The sequence below is a fragment of the Hypanus sabinus genome, chromosome 4 (genome assembly GCF_030144855.1).
Source record: "Hypanus sabinus isolate sHypSab1 chromosome 4, sHypSab1.hap1, whole genome shotgun sequence".
Taxonomy (NCBI): Eukaryota; Metazoa; Chordata; class Chondrichthyes; order Myliobatiformes; family Dasyatidae; genus Hypanus; species Hypanus sabinus.
Window position 1 is genome coordinate 31,510,300 of NC_082709.1, and position 17,759 is coordinate 31,528,058.

General features: G+C 36.3%; 1 protein-coding gene across 1 annotated transcript in view; it reads right to left on the minus strand.

The window, feature by feature from the left end:
• Positions 1 to 17,759, minus strand: part of cwc22 (CWC22 spliceosome associated protein homolog) — a 96,440-nt gene that overhangs the window by 7,259 nt on the left and 71,422 nt on the right. The window contains exons 14-20 of the mRNA XM_059966785.1: positions 16,006 to 16,090; positions 12,812 to 12,872; positions 7,914 to 7,991; positions 7,549 to 7,701; positions 4,488 to 4,615; positions 1,924 to 2,025; positions 1,615 to 1,838 (exon numbers count right to left, since the gene is read on the minus strand). Coding sequence (XP_059822768.1) covers positions 1,615 to 1,838; positions 1,924 to 2,025; positions 4,488 to 4,615; positions 7,549 to 7,701; positions 7,914 to 7,991; positions 12,812 to 12,872; positions 16,006 to 16,090 — 831 coding nt within the window. The remainder of the gene's footprint in view (positions 1 to 1,614; positions 1,839 to 1,923; positions 2,026 to 4,487; positions 4,616 to 7,548; positions 7,702 to 7,913; positions 7,992 to 12,811; positions 12,873 to 16,005; positions 16,091 to 17,759) is intronic.

Consider the following 17,759-nt stretch of genomic DNA (forward strand, 5'->3'; position numbering starts at 1 on the left):
TTCAAGATGCAGAGTACGCGATCCCTGGCTTTTCGTGGGGTGGGGTGGGAGTGGGACAGATATGATCAAAGATAAAGAATACACACTTGGGATTGAGAATCAGACATGATCATACTAAATTGCAGAGTGGGCTCAAAGGGCTATTTCTATTTTTTAGTTAACATTATGATAATGGGATACCGTGCCCTGGATATTATCAAGCTTATTGAGCTGCTCTCATTCAGGCAAGTTGTATGTGTTCCATCATGCTCCAAATTTACGCACAGAACATGACGCAAGATCTTTCTGACATTTGCTACAGAATACCAAGTCTTTTACCCCTTTTAAAGTTTTTGGTATGTTAAGCTAAAGATCTTTGTCAACCAAAACAGTACAAACAGAAGCACTTCACTTCAAATGACACTCATTTACTCCTTATATTTAGATCACAAATGCAAATCACATTTATGCAGGGTTAGAAAAAATGGGGGATCATTTTTTTCCTAATGCCTTTTAAGTTTTTGACTTAATTGTGCATTATAAATACAGGACCATGAGGTAGAGGAGCAGAATTAGGCTATTTGGTCCATCAAGTCTATTCTGCCATTTCATCATGGCTGATCCATCTTTCTTCTCAACCTCAGTCTCCTGCCTCCCCCCTCCAAGAAGGAATATAAAATATAAGATGGAAAACTACATTTTATATGCATTAATAACTTACCAAAAGCTTATGAAAAGTAGTTATTTACTCAAGTTGTTGATGATTCTTGTTGACTAAGATAAAATTAAAATCATTTAATGCAATTTCAGATTTTTAGGCTAATAAATGGTTTAAACGGTGGGCATACTCAAATGACTTCACTTCTCTAGATAAAAGCAATCAGAATGGACGATAAAACATTGGGCTTGCCAGTGATCCCCTAATCCACAGATTAAACAAGTTTAACATCACCAGACAAGCTTTCTTTCCCTATCAACTGCTGACACTGATTCCAGACATTCTAAGCAATTGTGTCCATTTGAGCAATACATCAGAACTCAATTGGTAAACATGGAAGCCTACCACATCAGACATTATTGAGGGCAAAAGGCCTTCTGAAAATCTTGTTCCCAGAAAAATCATGTTCATGGAACAATTGTCAAATAATTTCTGATCAGTTTAAAGTATTCTAAATATGTGTTTACAAAATACTTCATTTGATATTCTGACTTCACAATTTAGGCTTACACATTCACAACTTTTTCTACAAAATATATATAACCACAATTTAAGAGTAAATTGAAAACTCTTCAACACAGTAGGGACCAAATTATCTCATTTATACTGTTGCTTTTGAATCATGACCCCAGTATTTAATTATGACCAAATAGAAGAAACGAAATTTTCCCTTTGTAAAATATCAGTCTTTATTCATAGCTGCATTTTACAACGAGAGGAAGAAATGAAAAACACTATTATAGAAGCCATAAATGAGGAACTTCACAAGATTTTTGTCATAGATTGAAGAAATAAATTCTGCAACAAAAGTAACAGGTGAGAGAATAATGTGCAAAAGGATTTGTCTTATTTCTCCCTTTTATGTAAATATTCTTCAGTATGGAGCAAGGCTCAAAAGCCAACCATGAAGAACATACCTGAATCACTGCTACTGCTGGAAGATGAACTACTGCTAGATGATCCTGAACTGCTATCGCTATCACTGCTACTTCCACTACTTCCCGATTCTGAATCAGAGGATGAATCTGAATCGGAGTCCGAGGAGGAAGAGGACGAGGAAGAAGAATCTGATGATTCAACATCTTGCTGCTGTGTCATTATGATTTTTGGAGCATTTTTTAAATGTTCTCGTAACTCATCTCTGTATTGGAAAGAAGAAACTAATATTATTAGAAGCAGAAGCCAATACAAATCTTGTGAAGGAACCAAAAAAAATCTATACATACGTTAGCCCTCCAAGACCAATAGAGGTAAAGAAATTGATAGCAAATCGAGTATTGCGTGGATTATCCCTGGGAAAGAGACCTTCAAAGAAAGGCTGTAGAGTTCTGTAATAAAAACAATAAGAAAAACTACTTAAAAAACAATATCATACCTTAAAGCAATAGAAACTTTAATAAGGTCAAATGATCTCGGTTAGATATATTATACAGTGCCTTGGAAAAAGTACTCAGCCCCACAACTATTTTCACATTTTACTAACTCATATTCTAAAGTTTAAAATATTGAACTAGTAATTTGAGCATAACTACAAAATATTGTGCATGTCAAATCAAAAGAAAAATTACAAAATCTGTCAATTTACTAAAAATTAAAAACAAAATTGTGAATCTCATCCTTTTATGTGCTCATCCTAATTACTATGCTAACTTTCCACAGGTGTAACAATGTATATTACTCACCCAATTTGTTAATGTAGAAAATTAGAGAATCATCTGAATAATACCCCCTCCACTCTAAGTTCCAACAGTACGGTAGATTTTTAACAGGCCAAACCAAAATGCAGACAAAACAGTATTCAAGGTAAGTCAGGGAAGTGCTATTAATAGAAGCACTGGGGAATTAATAGAAATCTGGGGAATGATCCAAGACCATGTCAAAGGTAGTGAACATACTTTGGAGCTCATTGCTCAGTCCATCATGAAAAAGTGGGAAAAATATGAAACCACACTACCTAGGTCAGGCCACCCTTCTAAACTTGTCAGAGAAGAATGGCACTTGCAAGAGAGGCTATTCAGATGCCAACAGTTACTCTGAGTGAGCTGCAAAAGTCAATGGCAGCAAATGGAGATGAAATTCATGGCTCGCTCCACACTCGAAGGCCTTGAACAAAAGGAGCATTTATGGAAGAGTAGCAAAGAAGCAGCTCTGGCTTAAAGAAAACCATTTGCTTGCCTGTAAAGACTTTGAAAAGTGTCACTTACAAGATACTGTAGATATGTACATGAAGGTCATGTGGCAGATGAGAGTAAAGTGGAATTTATTAAGTGGCAAGTGTGGCGTAAATCTAATACTGAACATTAGCTAGGTAACACCATCCCTACTGTAAAACATGATCAAGGAAGCATTATGCTATGGGAATGCTTTTCAACTGCAGGGACTGGAAATCTGGTCAGGATTGATAAGGAAGATGAATGCTGCTAAATACAGAGAGATCCTGGATAAAAACCTGCTAGCCTCTGCCAGAAAGCTTAAACTGGGGAGGAAGTTTGTCTTTCAATGGGACAATGACCCAAAGCATATTGTCAGAGCAACCATGGAGTGGCTTCAAATGAAGAAAAGTGATACCAAACAAGAGAAAATCTGCAGATGCTGGAAATCCAAGCAACACACACACAGACACAAAATGTTGGGAGGAACTGAGCAGTCGAAGGGAAGATTTAAACTTCCGGGCGAAGGGTCTCAGCCCAAAACATCGACTGCACTTTTTTCCATAGATGCTGCCTGGCCTGTTGAGTTCCTCCAGCATTTTGTGTGTATTGAAACTGATGTCCTTGATTGGTCCAGTCAGAATTCTGACCTTAATCCGACTGAACATCTCTAGCAAGACCTCAAGATTGCTGTCCACTGCCTTCCCCAACACAGCTTGAGCAATTTTGCAAGGAGGAATGGGCAAATCTTGTTCCATCACATTGTGCAAAGCTAAGAAACTTAACCATATCCAAAAAGACTACTGGCTATAATAGCAGCAAGAGTTGGTTCTATTAAATACTGAACAAAGGGGAATGAATGCTTTTGAACTACCGACAATTAAGTTTTTGAATTTTTAGTTTTTCACACTTTACACAGGTTTTTTCCCCAAAAAACCTGGAAAATTGTAAAGGAGCATGTGATTCACAAATAAAAATTCTCAGTTAAGTTGATCCCTAGTTGTAATCCTCATTTATGTGAACAAAGGGTTGGGGGAGGGGGGTGAAAATATTTTTACAATGCACTATACAAATACCATTACCCCACCTTCACTCGAGACTTTGCTCATTTTCCAGTATTGGAAATAAAATGCTCATGCAAGTCCATGTATTTTTATTTGCCATCAATGTTATCCAAATTCAATCCAGGCTAATTCAACTTATATCTTGGTAGCAAGCATATGAGTAAGCACACCTTTGAATACTTAATGGAAACGACTCCAATAAAAAATATTTTTAAAAAATCGACACTACGATCAAAGTATGTTACTATCCCTAAATACTTTCAGACCAAATTTAAAAATGACCTATCATACATTCTTTTAGTCATCATCACATGCAGCAATTAAGTACATGCAAATATTTCATTTGAATAAAAAACAAAACTAAGTCATTGAGATATATTTCAAGAGTATAAAAAAAATCTAAATCACTGGTTCTCTTATTAGATCCTGTTTTTGACATCAAATCAGCAGTATAAAAACATGAATGAACTTATAACTGAAAAGAAATGCACTTTGGAACATTCAGCCTATTTGGAAATCTTAATTCAGGATAGAACTCAAACAAAATACACTGTTGTGGAGCACAGTTATACATACATGTCCTGTAGTCTTTGATTTAGTTTGGGGAGTCCCATATATTCACAAAGCTCTTGAAAAAGGATCTTTACAAAGATTCTGCTGGAAGATGTTGTTGTTTCTTCACTTAAATGAACACATTCGAGAACCTACAAGTATGCAGGGAAACTGAAATGAAGTTTGCTATTTAATTAGTTACTTTTAAAACATTATTTCATTCTTCAGAAGTATTTTAAGCAATTCAAAGACAATAAATACAATGACATTTATATAACTCGACCATTTACCATAAGGCATAGGAGCAGAACTAGGTCATCCAGCCCATGAAGAATGCTTGACTTATTTTTCCATCTCTACATCATACTCTTCTGCTCCAAGTAACCTTTGACATGCTTACTAACAGAAAGCCATCAATCTCTGCTTTATTATACTCAAATGATTTGACCTGCACAGCTGTCTGGGCATTGAATTCCACAGATACACCACCTTCTGGCTGAAGAATTTCTTCATCTGTCTTATGGTATGCCCTTTTATTCTGCAGCCATGCCCTCTGGTCCCAGACTTTCCCACTACTAGAAACATCCAATCCATGTCCACTTTATTCAGGCCTTTCAATATTCGCTAAGTTTCAATGAGAATCCTCCTCCCCATCCTAAATTCCAATAAATTTTAAAGCCCTGAGCCAAAGACACTTCATACAGTAACCCTTTCATTCCCAGGACCATTCTTGTCAACCTTCTCTGGGCCATCTCCTATGCCAGCACATCTTAGATGAACGACCTAAAACTGCTCACAATTCCTTTAAAAATAAGGTCTGACCAAAATCACATAAAGCCTCAGCATTATATCTTTGCTTTTTATACACTAGTCCTCTCAAAATGAATGCTAACATTGCACTTACCTTCTTTACTACCAACTCAACCTTGAAGTTAACCTTCAGGGAAATCTGTATAAAGACTCAAATTCCTCTGCACCTCCAATTTCTCAATGCTCTCCCCATTTAAAGGATAATCTATACCTTTATTTCTTCTATAAAAGTAGACAACACCCACTTCACTATACTGCATGCCAGCTGGCACTTCTTAACCCATTTTCTCTACCTAAGTCCTTCTGCAGACTCCCTGCTTCCTCAGCACAATCTGCTGCTTCACCTGTCTGCATCATTCACAAACATGGGTCCAAAGCCATCAATTCCATCATCTGGATCATTAACATATAACATGAAAAGAAGGGTCCCAACACCAAACCCTGTGGTACACCACGAGTCACCGGCAGCCAACCAGAAAAGGCCCCCTTTATTCTCACAGTTTGCTTTCTGCTAATTAGCCAATCCTCTATTCATGTGAGTACCTTTACTGTAATACCACGGGCTCCTATCTTGTTTAGCAGCTTCATGTGCAGCATCATATCAAAGACCTTCTGAAAAAGCAAGTAAACAACACAACCACTGACTCTCTTTTGTCTATCTTGTTTGTAACTTCCTTCTCCCCTTCAGGAAATCATGCTGACCTCTATCCATTTCAGTATGTGCTTGCAAGTACTCCAAACCTTCATTCCTCATTATGGACCTTAAATCTTACCAACTACTAAAGCTCAATTAGCCTGGTCAGGGTAATTGAGCTGTAATTTCCTGGATTTTCCCCTTCTCCCTTCTCAAAGAGTGAAGTCATCTGGAACCATTCCTTTCTTTAGTGATCCTTGAAAAATCACTAATACCTCTGTGATGTTTTCAGCTATCTTTTTCAGAAACCTGAGGTGTAGTCCATCTATCCAAGTGATGCATCATTCTACAGACTTTTCAGCTTCCCAAGCACCACCTCCGGACTAATAGTGACGACACTCACTTACACCTGACTTTAGAATTGCTGACGTTGCTGGCTTCTTCCACTAGATACATATTCAGCTCATCTGCCATTTCATTTTTTTTCCCCACATTACTATTCCTCCAGCATCATTTTCCAACGGTCCAATGTCCACTTTTGCTTCTCTTTTACTCTTTATAGATCTGAAAAACTTTTGGTATTCTCTTTGATAATAATTATCTCTCTTGAATAATATTAACGAGCTTACCTTCATATTTCATTACTCTGTCATTGTTGCTTTTTTGGTTGTCTGTTGGGTTTTAAAAAGCTTCTCAATCCTGACTTCCAGCTAATTTTTTGTAACATTGCATGTTCTCTCTCTTGTTTTTACACTGTCTTTGATGTCCCTTTCAGCCACAGGTGCTTCATCTTCCTTTTAGAATGCTGCTTCTTCCTTGGGATAAAATGATCCTGCATTTTCTAAAGTACTCCCAGAAACTCCCGCCTATTATCTTCTCCCCTGATCTTGCTAGAATCCCTTTCACCTTGGCCAGCTCATCTCTCAGGCGTCTGCAGTCAGCTTCACTCAAATGCAGTACTAAAACATCTGATTTTACCCTTCCCCCTCACAAACCCTATCATTCTATCATGAATTCTATCATTTAATCACTGCCTTCTCAAGTTCCTTTAATTTAAGCTCCCAAATCAAATCTGGTTCATTGCACACCAATTCCAGAATTGCCTTTACCCATAATTGCATGACCACAAGCTGCTCTAAATAGCCACCATCTAGGCATTCTACAAATTTCTTCTCTTGGGATCCAGTGCCGATCTGGTTTTCCCAATCTGCCTGCATATTGGAAGTCCTCATGATACTACCTTTGCTCTTCTTACAAGCATTTTCTTTCTCCATATATAATTTGAATGTCTGTTGCTGGCAATAGAAAGATAACAAGAAACTGCTTAGAAAATTCCATTTTGGAATTAGTAAGCTAAGATGATGGCAATGCTTTGGTGTTTAGCATACAGTGTGATAAAAAGGAAAATGGGTAGGGAAATAATAGCATATTATTAGTAAGTAAAAACTAAACTGGCTCATTACAGAGCAAACCTTTTATTCATTTATTATTCTGTTTAAAGAATACATTTCTGATATAAAAGATATTTATTTTAACCTTAATCAACCTGAAACATTCACTGGGCCTCAAGAAGTACATCAGAGAGAAACAAATCCTCAAAGAAAACAAATAAATGGAGTACTGCCGCTGGCCATGACTTACACTCCAAGGAATTGAATCTGTGTACAGGAGGTGTGCAAACATCTTGGCCACATTGCGCAGTTTGTTGGTTTCTAACCGATGTATAGTTTCATACTGTTCTTTGTAGATTCCTTCAAAAGCTTCCATATAGTCCTTTTTTAACATGCAAAAGCGCTGAAATGATATTGGAATAGAGCGTGAAGCATGTAATTTCTCAATTTATCAGAATAAATGCTTGACAAATTATGTTCAGACAGAAATAGGTAAAACATTTAAAATTTATGGACTGAGGGATACCACAATACAAAGCAATTTTAACAACAGTTTTTACATTATCAGTTCTTAACCACTGACAAAACGCATACAGTAATATTTACAATACTCACTCCAGCCAAAAGACCAAAAAATTTTTCATATGTTCTTTGTTGTGCACAGCAATCTAAAATCATGTTGCATAGTTCTTTCTGTGAAGAGAAAGACAGGTTCAAAACTTTAAAAAAAAAGAAACACAAACAAAATTAAGGTGGCCATGAAAACAATCAGGAGAGCAAAACCAAGAAACATTGCAGAGGAAAGTCTCTACTGGGAAAAATATCAAAGAAAAGCTTGATTTTATTATTACAGAGTTTAATTTAGACCACATTTTTACAGAAGTATAATCCTACTATTATACATTAATATGATTATTCCATTTGTCATGTGAATTGTAATAAAACAAACACTTTAATTTGTGAAAATAGGGTATGTATTTTAAATATGTAAATTTATAATGCTTCCATTTTACTCATCGTTATTTCTTTGACTAAATTGAAATCTTACTGTGTTATAACCACTATGATTTTTTGAAATGATTTCATTTTAAAAGCAGCACTCAGTGGCATTTTATTAAGTACCTTCTTACCCAATAAAGTGGCCACTGAGTGTATGTTCATGGTCTCTTGCTGATGTTGCCCATTCACTTCAAGGTTTGATGTGTCGTGCATTTAGAGATACTCCTCGGCACACTATTGTTGTAGCCCACAGTTATTTGAGTTAATGTCACCTTCCTGTCAGATAAAACCAGTCAGGCCATTCTCCTCTGACCTCTCTCATTAACAAGGCATGTTTGTCCACAGAACTGGATGTTTTTTTAAAGGTTTTTTTTTAACCATTCTATTAAATTCCAGACTGTTGAGCATGAAAATCCAAGAGTTTCCAACCCTTCCCAATTTAAATTGTTAGCATAAGCTACAGTACAATTTCAATAATCAATTGATTGGTATCTGGTTCAAAGGGACCTGTTCCTACATTACCATCAAACACACCAGGGCCTCATTCCTCACTGGGATCCCATTCCTGCACTCCCTTTAAACTCATTTTATTCACTTTAAAATACACCACTGTACAACATCTCAAAAAGGTCGATAAAAGTACATTGGTATATCAGAAAGAGTATCAGTGGAAAGTCCGGAAAAACTGACAGTGCAGCACCGGAGTCCCCAGGATATGATATACCACGTATGGAGGCTAATGCCTTCTGCACCCTCTCTAGAGCATCTACATTCTTCCTGTAATGAGGCAGCCAGAATTGAAGGCAATACTCCAAAGAGTGGTCTAATCTGCATTTTATAGAACTGCAACATTACCTCGTGGCTCTTGAATTTAATCCCACAACTAGTAAAGGCCAACACACCACAAAATCAACAAAGAAAATGTTAAGTCCAAATCCCAAAATGACACAAAAACAGTTGGAATGCAAGGAAAGGAGATAAATAAAAGTAATGAAAACAAAATTTCATCTACAGCAAACAATATCAAAGAAAGATTTATACGAATGGGATCAATTAACATTTGCAAGGAGCTACAGGAAGTTCAACATTTGAAGTGAAGTCATTTCCAAAAATCATAGAATGATTATAGCACAATTAAGATGCCCTTCGGCATATTGAGTCTGTGCCAACTCCTGAGTGAGACAGCTCATCTAATTCATCCCTGCAACACCTTCAAATTTTTACTCCCTCATGTTAGGTAAAGAATTGCCTATCTTGAAAAACCCCCAGCAAGCGCTTTCAAACTCTAAAGCAAATTGTGGGACATTAGAAATTGATTGTTAAATTCAATTACTGAATGTTAAACAGAAGGCTCTGTAGCACCACTTAGTGGTTACTACACTTAATTGTTGGCAATTCTGTGATCAGAATTTCCACGGGAATATTTAACAAGACAAAATTTCAACAAAAAAAATAGAAACTATGTTAACAAGTAGAAACCGTTGAAGTTTAAATATCTTAAACCTTATTTATAAATTGAGCTGCTCACCTTTGAAACAATTGCTCTTGGGTGCATTAGTTCTTAAATCCACAATACATATTTGACAGATTGGCCTCATCTGGTTTCTAATTCACCAGAATTAAACATATTATAATTTCAAATCAGTTTCATTCCACTGTGAAAAAAATCTCAGTTCATTTTGAATGTTATTCCTATTAATGTATTTTAACAATTTGATATTGGGTTTTGCAGAAGTAGTTTTAACTTTATTTTATGAACCTGGAATGTCTTGCCTGTTATGTACTTCATAGGTATTTCCATTCACTGTTAAGTTAGAAATGAAGTAAATGTTTATATTCTGCAAAATAACCTGTACAATATTTGTATGTTTCGATATTGCATTCCTTAAGATTTTGCCCATATGCCATATTCACCAAATAATAAGATCATGATTGTTGTGTAATATCCAACCAAACTCTGGGAAACTCATGAGTGATCTTGGATTTACTATCATTTCAAGTTTCAAAGAGTGTGATTGGAAAGGTATCCTCTGTAACTCTCAGTTCGGCTAGCGGCTTAATCTAGGGGAAGACAACCCTCGGCCTGGCCAAACTTAAGAAATCTTGTTTGGGTGGATGCTGCGTGATGTGTCCCCTGTTACGAAATTACAAACCGTACACAATATGCAATTAAACGATTGAGCTTTATAATTCTTCATTTGAATATATGGTTAGTAAACCAAAAAAAGGAAAGGGTCCATTCTCATGAAACAGTCTAAATTTTTGAAAAAAGTTTGAGTAAATGGATAATTTCAAAACTATAACTGAAAACTATTCAATCAAGAAGCAAAATTGCAATTCCATTTTATTTCCTGCAAAACCTGCAATTGATTTACTTCTGTCAACAATAGATTTTCAATAAAACTAGTGGGTTTTATTTGTTTATGAACTAGTGACATTAAGTAACAGCACAATTTACTGTGTCTGGCTAATAGAGCAAAGTGACCTAAATATGTTTCCACTAAAACTGTTCTTTTAAATAACTGTCTACACCTTATAAAATAGGTTTTCCTTGTACTGAGTGATGACACCATTTTCATGCTTTTATTCCTTTTTCCCTGCTCCTTCCTATAATGCACACAGATTGTCCAACAAAGGAATAACAGGTCATTATCTAAGTCAGTGAGACTGTCTGAAATTTTCAAAGGCAGCCTTATATCACTGCTGTTCATCATGAGTTGGAAAACAATAGAAAACACATTCTAAATGTTGTAGCCCTAGATGAAATAAAGACTGTACAGGGCCCTCCAGAAAAGCTAAATAAAGTACAGGTCAGTATCAGAACCATAGATGATGAATGGCAAAGAGATTTTTCAAGAGTGTACTTGTCAATAAATAATATTCCCCTACATAAAAGTTAGAAGTTTTAACCCATGTATTTATTAAGCTGTAGAGTGAAGCAGCTTAATGCATTTCAACATTTTGTTTCACAGTTACCTATACGTGTGCTAGTAATAAGAATTGTATTCTCTCCAGTGCTGTTTTCAGATAAATATACAAAAATAACAGTTCTTCAGAGCAACAACTTGCAATTACAAAAGTTAGCAAAACAGAAGGAATGTGCATTTTGGATAACTAGGTATCCACCTTGGTACATAGAATGGAAGCAGGATATTCCTTAAATGGAGATGAAAGAACATGATTTAATGAAGAGAAAAGTAACATTACATCAGTACACGGGCACAAGAAGTAATTAGGAAAATAAAACTGAAGTGTTTTTTTTTACAAAGGGCATGAAGCAAAATGATCAAATTTCTACTTTATTTGAATGAATCGAGCTTAGAACATACCCAGAGTGCTGCAAACAACTTTGGTCAGATTTGATCAACGACAGCTCTGCATTCAATAACATCATCCTCCCAGTACTAAGTCAATGCAGACTGGTAATATCTCCTTGCTGACAATCAACACAAACTCACCTCAAACTCTTTTGATCTTTAGTCCACTGCTCTACTCTCTCTGCACTTAGGACTGTATGGCTTGGCACAGCTCAACCACCAACTATAAATTTGTCGATTATACCTCTGTTGTAGAATGTCAAATGGCCACAAAGAGGTATAGAGAAGTGAGGCAGATAGGCTGATTGAGTGGTTCAACAACAACAACAACAACCTTGCACTCAATGTCATCAAGTCCAAGGAACTGATTGTGGACTTCCAGAAAAGGAAGTCAGGAGAACACACACTAGTCCTCATTGAGGGATCAGTGGTGGGACAAGCAAGCAGCTTCAATTTCCCAGATGTCAACATCTGAGAAGATCTGCTCTGGGCCCGATACATTAACACAATCATAAAGACAGCATGCCAGCAGCTCTATTCCATTCTGAATACTCTTGCAAATTTCTATAGATGTACAGTGAAGCTCATTCTGACTAGTTGCATCACAGCCTGGTATGCAAGTTCCAATGCCATGCTCTTTTCACATTACTACCATCAGGGAGTAAGTACAGGAGCCTGAAGATGCACGCTCAACATTTGAAGAATGTTGAGCATTATTTAGTTTTTGTAACTTGAATATTTTTTTTACGCCTTGTAATGTACTACCGTCACAAAACAATAAATTCCACAACATACGTCAATGATAATAAACCTGATGGTGAATCTATAGCAGCCTGTAAAATCAAAAAACTCCACCCACCCTGGATACTCTCTCTTCTCCCCCCTTCCATCAGGCAGAAGATACAAAGGCATGAAAGCACATACCACCAGGCTTAAGGACAGCTTCCACTCTACTGTAATGTGACTATTGAATAGTTCCATTGCATAAGTTGTACACCTGAACTCAATCTACCTTATGATCTTGCACCTTATTTTTATCTGTACTACACTTCTTGCTACACTTTTATTCTTCATTGTTATTGTTTTACCTTCTTCTAACTCAATGCCCATGTGAAATGATCTGATCAACAGGTACCAACACAGATAGTGCCCTCCCACATCAACAGAGAAACTTAACGCATGCAAATTAATACTCACAGTTTGACTTCCAGGAAATTCCATCTTCAATAATTTATGAGCACATTCTTCGAAATCCAAACTACAGAAATACAATAATGTTCTTTTACAACAAAGTCCCAAAGTATGACCTGACCACATTTTAATTCAATTTTCAATATGCAGAGAAATTAACCAATGAGAGGTAAAATGCAAAACATGAATACTCAATTTTATGAACTAATCAGTTGTTCAACATTACACAAAACTTGAAAAGCACCAAAATGTCAAAATTCTTGAAGATCATAGCACACACACTATTCGAAACATTATTGTCTTATGCTTCAGAGCCCATTTCCATTTGTGACCCAAGGTAGCTTTGTATATTCCACTGACCCAAACTCAATTCTCTATCCTGACCCAAGATGAAATTTTTTTCAACTTACAGTTCAGATTGTTAAGCCTTTCTACTGTCATCTTAAAGTGATGCCGCAACAAAAGGCAATTGATTGAAAACCTTAATAACTTCAGAGTAATTGAACCAAACTGCACATTTTATAAGTAGATTAATGCTAATATGCTATTTCCTTCTTACGTACTTTGAAATGGTTCTTATGTATGTAGTCTGCACCCTAATTTAAATCTTCTACAATTTCACATCCGTAACTTTCAATATTAGAAATTCCATTACATTTGTTATATTAAATCTATGCCACCTTCAATGATCTATATAGCTACAAATCAAGATCCCTTCAGCCCATATACATCAAATAGAACTGCAGTCTCTCTAACTTGTATTTTCATAAACATTGTTTGATTTTTTTAAAACACAGAACTGAGTCAATAATAAAGCAACTTCTTCAACTGTATGTGGGCAAAGTGACCTTTTGTATTTCGGTAATCACAAAGGAATAAATTTGATAACATTAGGAGAGAGAGCAGGAAGAATGGATAGCAGAAGGAAAAAACCAACACTGAGGTATTCAGAATCATGTGATTTGTTACTTGTTTCATTATATGCAGTCACCATTCAATCAACTTGGCACTGTCCAGAGAGGAGACAAGTTCTTCAGGTTAGATAATACTTCATTTAGGAAGACTAATTTTACATTGTGCACTTCACCTCCTTAATGCCACAACTGTCACATCAGGATACAGGAAAAAAATGTCAAGTTTCAGATTATACATTATGATAATGTACTGATACGTAATACAGTAATTCAACACTATTTAGATTCTTGGTGATACACGATATCAGTATTGCATCTGAAACACAACTCAAATTGTTACAGCTATTAAACATGTATCCAGTGACCAAGCAGCACCAGTAAATATAGTTGCAGCATAACTCCCTATTCTTACAATCTAAGCCTTGGCTAATGAAGGCAATATCTTCAAAGGAGCTCATTTCAGGAGCAAGTCACAATATGAATCAGAATAAAACCAGAAGATCAGTCCTGGTTTAATGAGCAGTGGGGAAAAAAAAAGGTCTGCTGGAAGCACTAGATACTAACTTAGGGAAGTTGTAGAAAAGGAAAACGTGGATGGTGAAGAGCAAAACAACAACAAAAAAAATCTAAGCAAATGTACTGGCAACACATTAGTTAAATGTTCTGCACTGCTGCTACATGGCTTCATCTTGAGATCTCCAGCAAAGAAGCCAGGCTTGAGCCAATTCAATCCATTTCAAAACACATCAGGAAGTGACCGGGAGCATTGGAATATAGCCAAGAGCATGGGATCCGATAATATATAAGTTGAAACATGGAAATCTTGCTCTCCATAACTAATTGGTACATGAGCCTTAGGACCCATAGCACCAGGTTCATGAACAAGAATCTAATCATCTAACATTAATCTTCCTACTATCACCAAGTTACCATGTTATAAACATCTTGGGGAATCACCCAATGCAATCGGACTAGTCAAATACTTGGCTTGCTTCGTGTGACTTCTGTGCCCAGTAACTCACCTCCCATACCAAAGACTTGACAGCAAAAATGAACAGGTTTAGATTATGATAGCATAGTTTCTGCTTGCCTGGGTGAGTCTTGCTTTGTCAACAAAGAGGTCTAACACCATCCAAGACAAAGCAATTGGCATCCTATCAACCATTTCAAATAATCACTTCTGCCATCACCAGCACACAGTAGCTGCATTATGTGCCATCTATAAAAAGCAGGACATTTACTCAATCAGGTTGCTATGATAGCACCTCCCAAACGAAATACCATTACCACCAAGAACTAGGACAACAGACTCTGAGGTTAGCTATCTCCAATCTTCATTTCAAATTGCACAATATCATTCCTTGAAACATATTGCTGTTCATTCTGGAAGTACATTCCCCTGGAGTACTGCAGCAGTTAAAGATTGCAGCTCACCACCACCATCTCTTTAAAGGTAACAATTGCAGGTCTTGCCAGTAATGCTCAGATTCTGATAAATGCATAAATTTGTAATAAAAGAAATCACTACTTAAAGCAAAGGAGGATTTAAACTGATCCTACAATACTGGCAACAATTTAAGCAATACTGCAGCTGGGAATAACTGAAAATGGACCAGATTTTACTCAAGACAAAATTCACATGCATAACAAATTTGTTACCTCAAACAATATTCTTCCTAAATTTCCTCAGACATGTAATAATAGGATCAATTTTAAATTAATATTTAATCCCTCTCCCTCTTTTGCAATATCTTGTAACACAAAAGAAAAATATCCTTACTTCTACTGCAAATACACTTTGTCATTTTTACTCACCTCCCAAAATTTCTTAAACATTCACCTGTTCTCCAATTAGATAATTTCAAGAATGTGTTTTCCAGAAACAGACTGGCAGTAGAAAATTGAATGCATAATTTGGACTCTGTTTTTACACTGTTACATATGGATTCTCTTTTGCCATGTGTACGGTTGTGGATTTTTAAGAAGTCTTTATTAATTGTACTAGCTTAGCTGGGGCAACAGCAATAAGTTTGTGGGAAAAGATTTGTTGCTGCATTCAGTGTCAAGTTGGTAACCAATTCAGCAGAAGACACTAAATTCAGTTTTATGATTATTAAAGGCTTTGTTTTCTTATTAAAGACAAAGTCGACACAAAATCAGTTCAAAATAACCATACTCTTTAATTATTGCTATTTGGAATCATAAATATTTTTAAAAACTTTTACAAAACAATGAGTTCTGATAAAAAGTGAAAATACTCAAGTGACATTGAAGACATTTACTTACCTGGACTGGATAGCAAGATAAATGGTACGACGAAATGAAACAAGGTTTACTTCAGTCTTGTCATGTATGGTTATTTTCTTTACACCTGTAAGTAAAGTAAAGTAAGTTTCAGCTTTTTGTAAAACTTAGTGATTTGCGGTGAAAATCTGCCATGTTCATTGCTCTATTTGTCCTTTTCTTTAAGTTCTACATGGATCTCTAACAGATCACAGCACAGTAACAGGCTATTCAGGCCACAGTGCTGTGCAAAACCATCATAAAAGCAAATCAAAATCACCCAAACACTAATCCCTCCTACCTACACCGTGTCCATATCCCTCCATCTTCCTTACATCCATGTGCCTATCCAAATGTCTCTTAAAAGCCTCTTCTGCCATACCAGGCAGCACATTCCAAGCATCCAGGACTTGCTGCGTAAAAAAAAAACTTACCCCTCACATCCTCCTTGAATCTATCTGCTCTCACCTTTAATGCATACCCTTTGATATTAGACATTTCCATCCCAAGAAACATACTCTCTGTCCACTCTATGTTTCTCATAATCCTGTAAACCTCTATCAGATCTCCCCACAGCCTCCACCGCACCAGAGAAAACAACCCAAATTTATCCAGCTTCCCGTGATTGCATATTGCCCTCTAAACCAGCCAACCTCTTGGTAAACCTCTTCTGCACCCTTTCCAAAGCCTTAACATCCTTCCTATAGTTGGATGACCAGAACTGTATACTATACTCCAGATCTGGCCTAACCTGAGTTTTATAAAATTGCAACATAACTTCTTGACTTTTGAACAATGTCTCAAATGATAAAAACAAGCATTCCATAAGCATCCTTAACCACCTTATCAAACTATGCAGCCTCTTTCAAGGGCAATGAACTTGGAACCCAAGACCTCTTTGCTCATCGACACTGTTAAGGATCTTGCCCTTAACAGTGTACTGTCTCCTTGCATTTTCCCTACCAAGGTGCCACACCTCACATATATCCATGTTAAACTCCATCTACCATTTCTCTGCCCATATCTGCAACTGATCTATATCATACTGTACTCTTTGCCAGTCTGCTACACAATCCACAACTCCACCAATCGTGGTATTGACAAACAAATACAAAAATTAAAAAAATACAAAATTATAACTTGCTTAAATACAGACAAAGCACACTAATACAAGACCAGAACAGCTACTACCCAAAGAACACTGACAGATAAATCAAAGTAAATTGAAAAAAGGCTTCAGTGAAATAGATGCCATTGGTATGTTTCAGAAGCAACTCCATTCATTCAGCCTCTGTCACCAAGAAAAAATGCAGCAACAGCAACAACATCAGGTGACATTCTGCCTCAAACATACATTACAATAATAACTACATTTCAGAAGTACTGAAATACTTCTGTGGATCCTGGTTCTCTACCCACCATTAGCCCTGTGGTCAAACTAACCACTTATTGTTCACGGACAATTAAAAACATTCAAAATGTATTCTAAAATAACTATAAATATACTTGAAACAGTAATTACAGCAATTATGAAAAATATATCCTGAGAGAATAAAAAAGTTAAAATTACCATTTCAATGAAAGTTAACTGGCATAATGGTATGGCAAAAAATGCGAAGTTCATCCATCACTCCAGCTCAATAAGATATAAAACTCAATAGGAGAAGAGCACACTGACAGTTATATATATCCACGTCTCTGACCTCAAACACATTTTATACTTGCTGTTCATGCATGGAAATCTCAGTTAGTCTGTA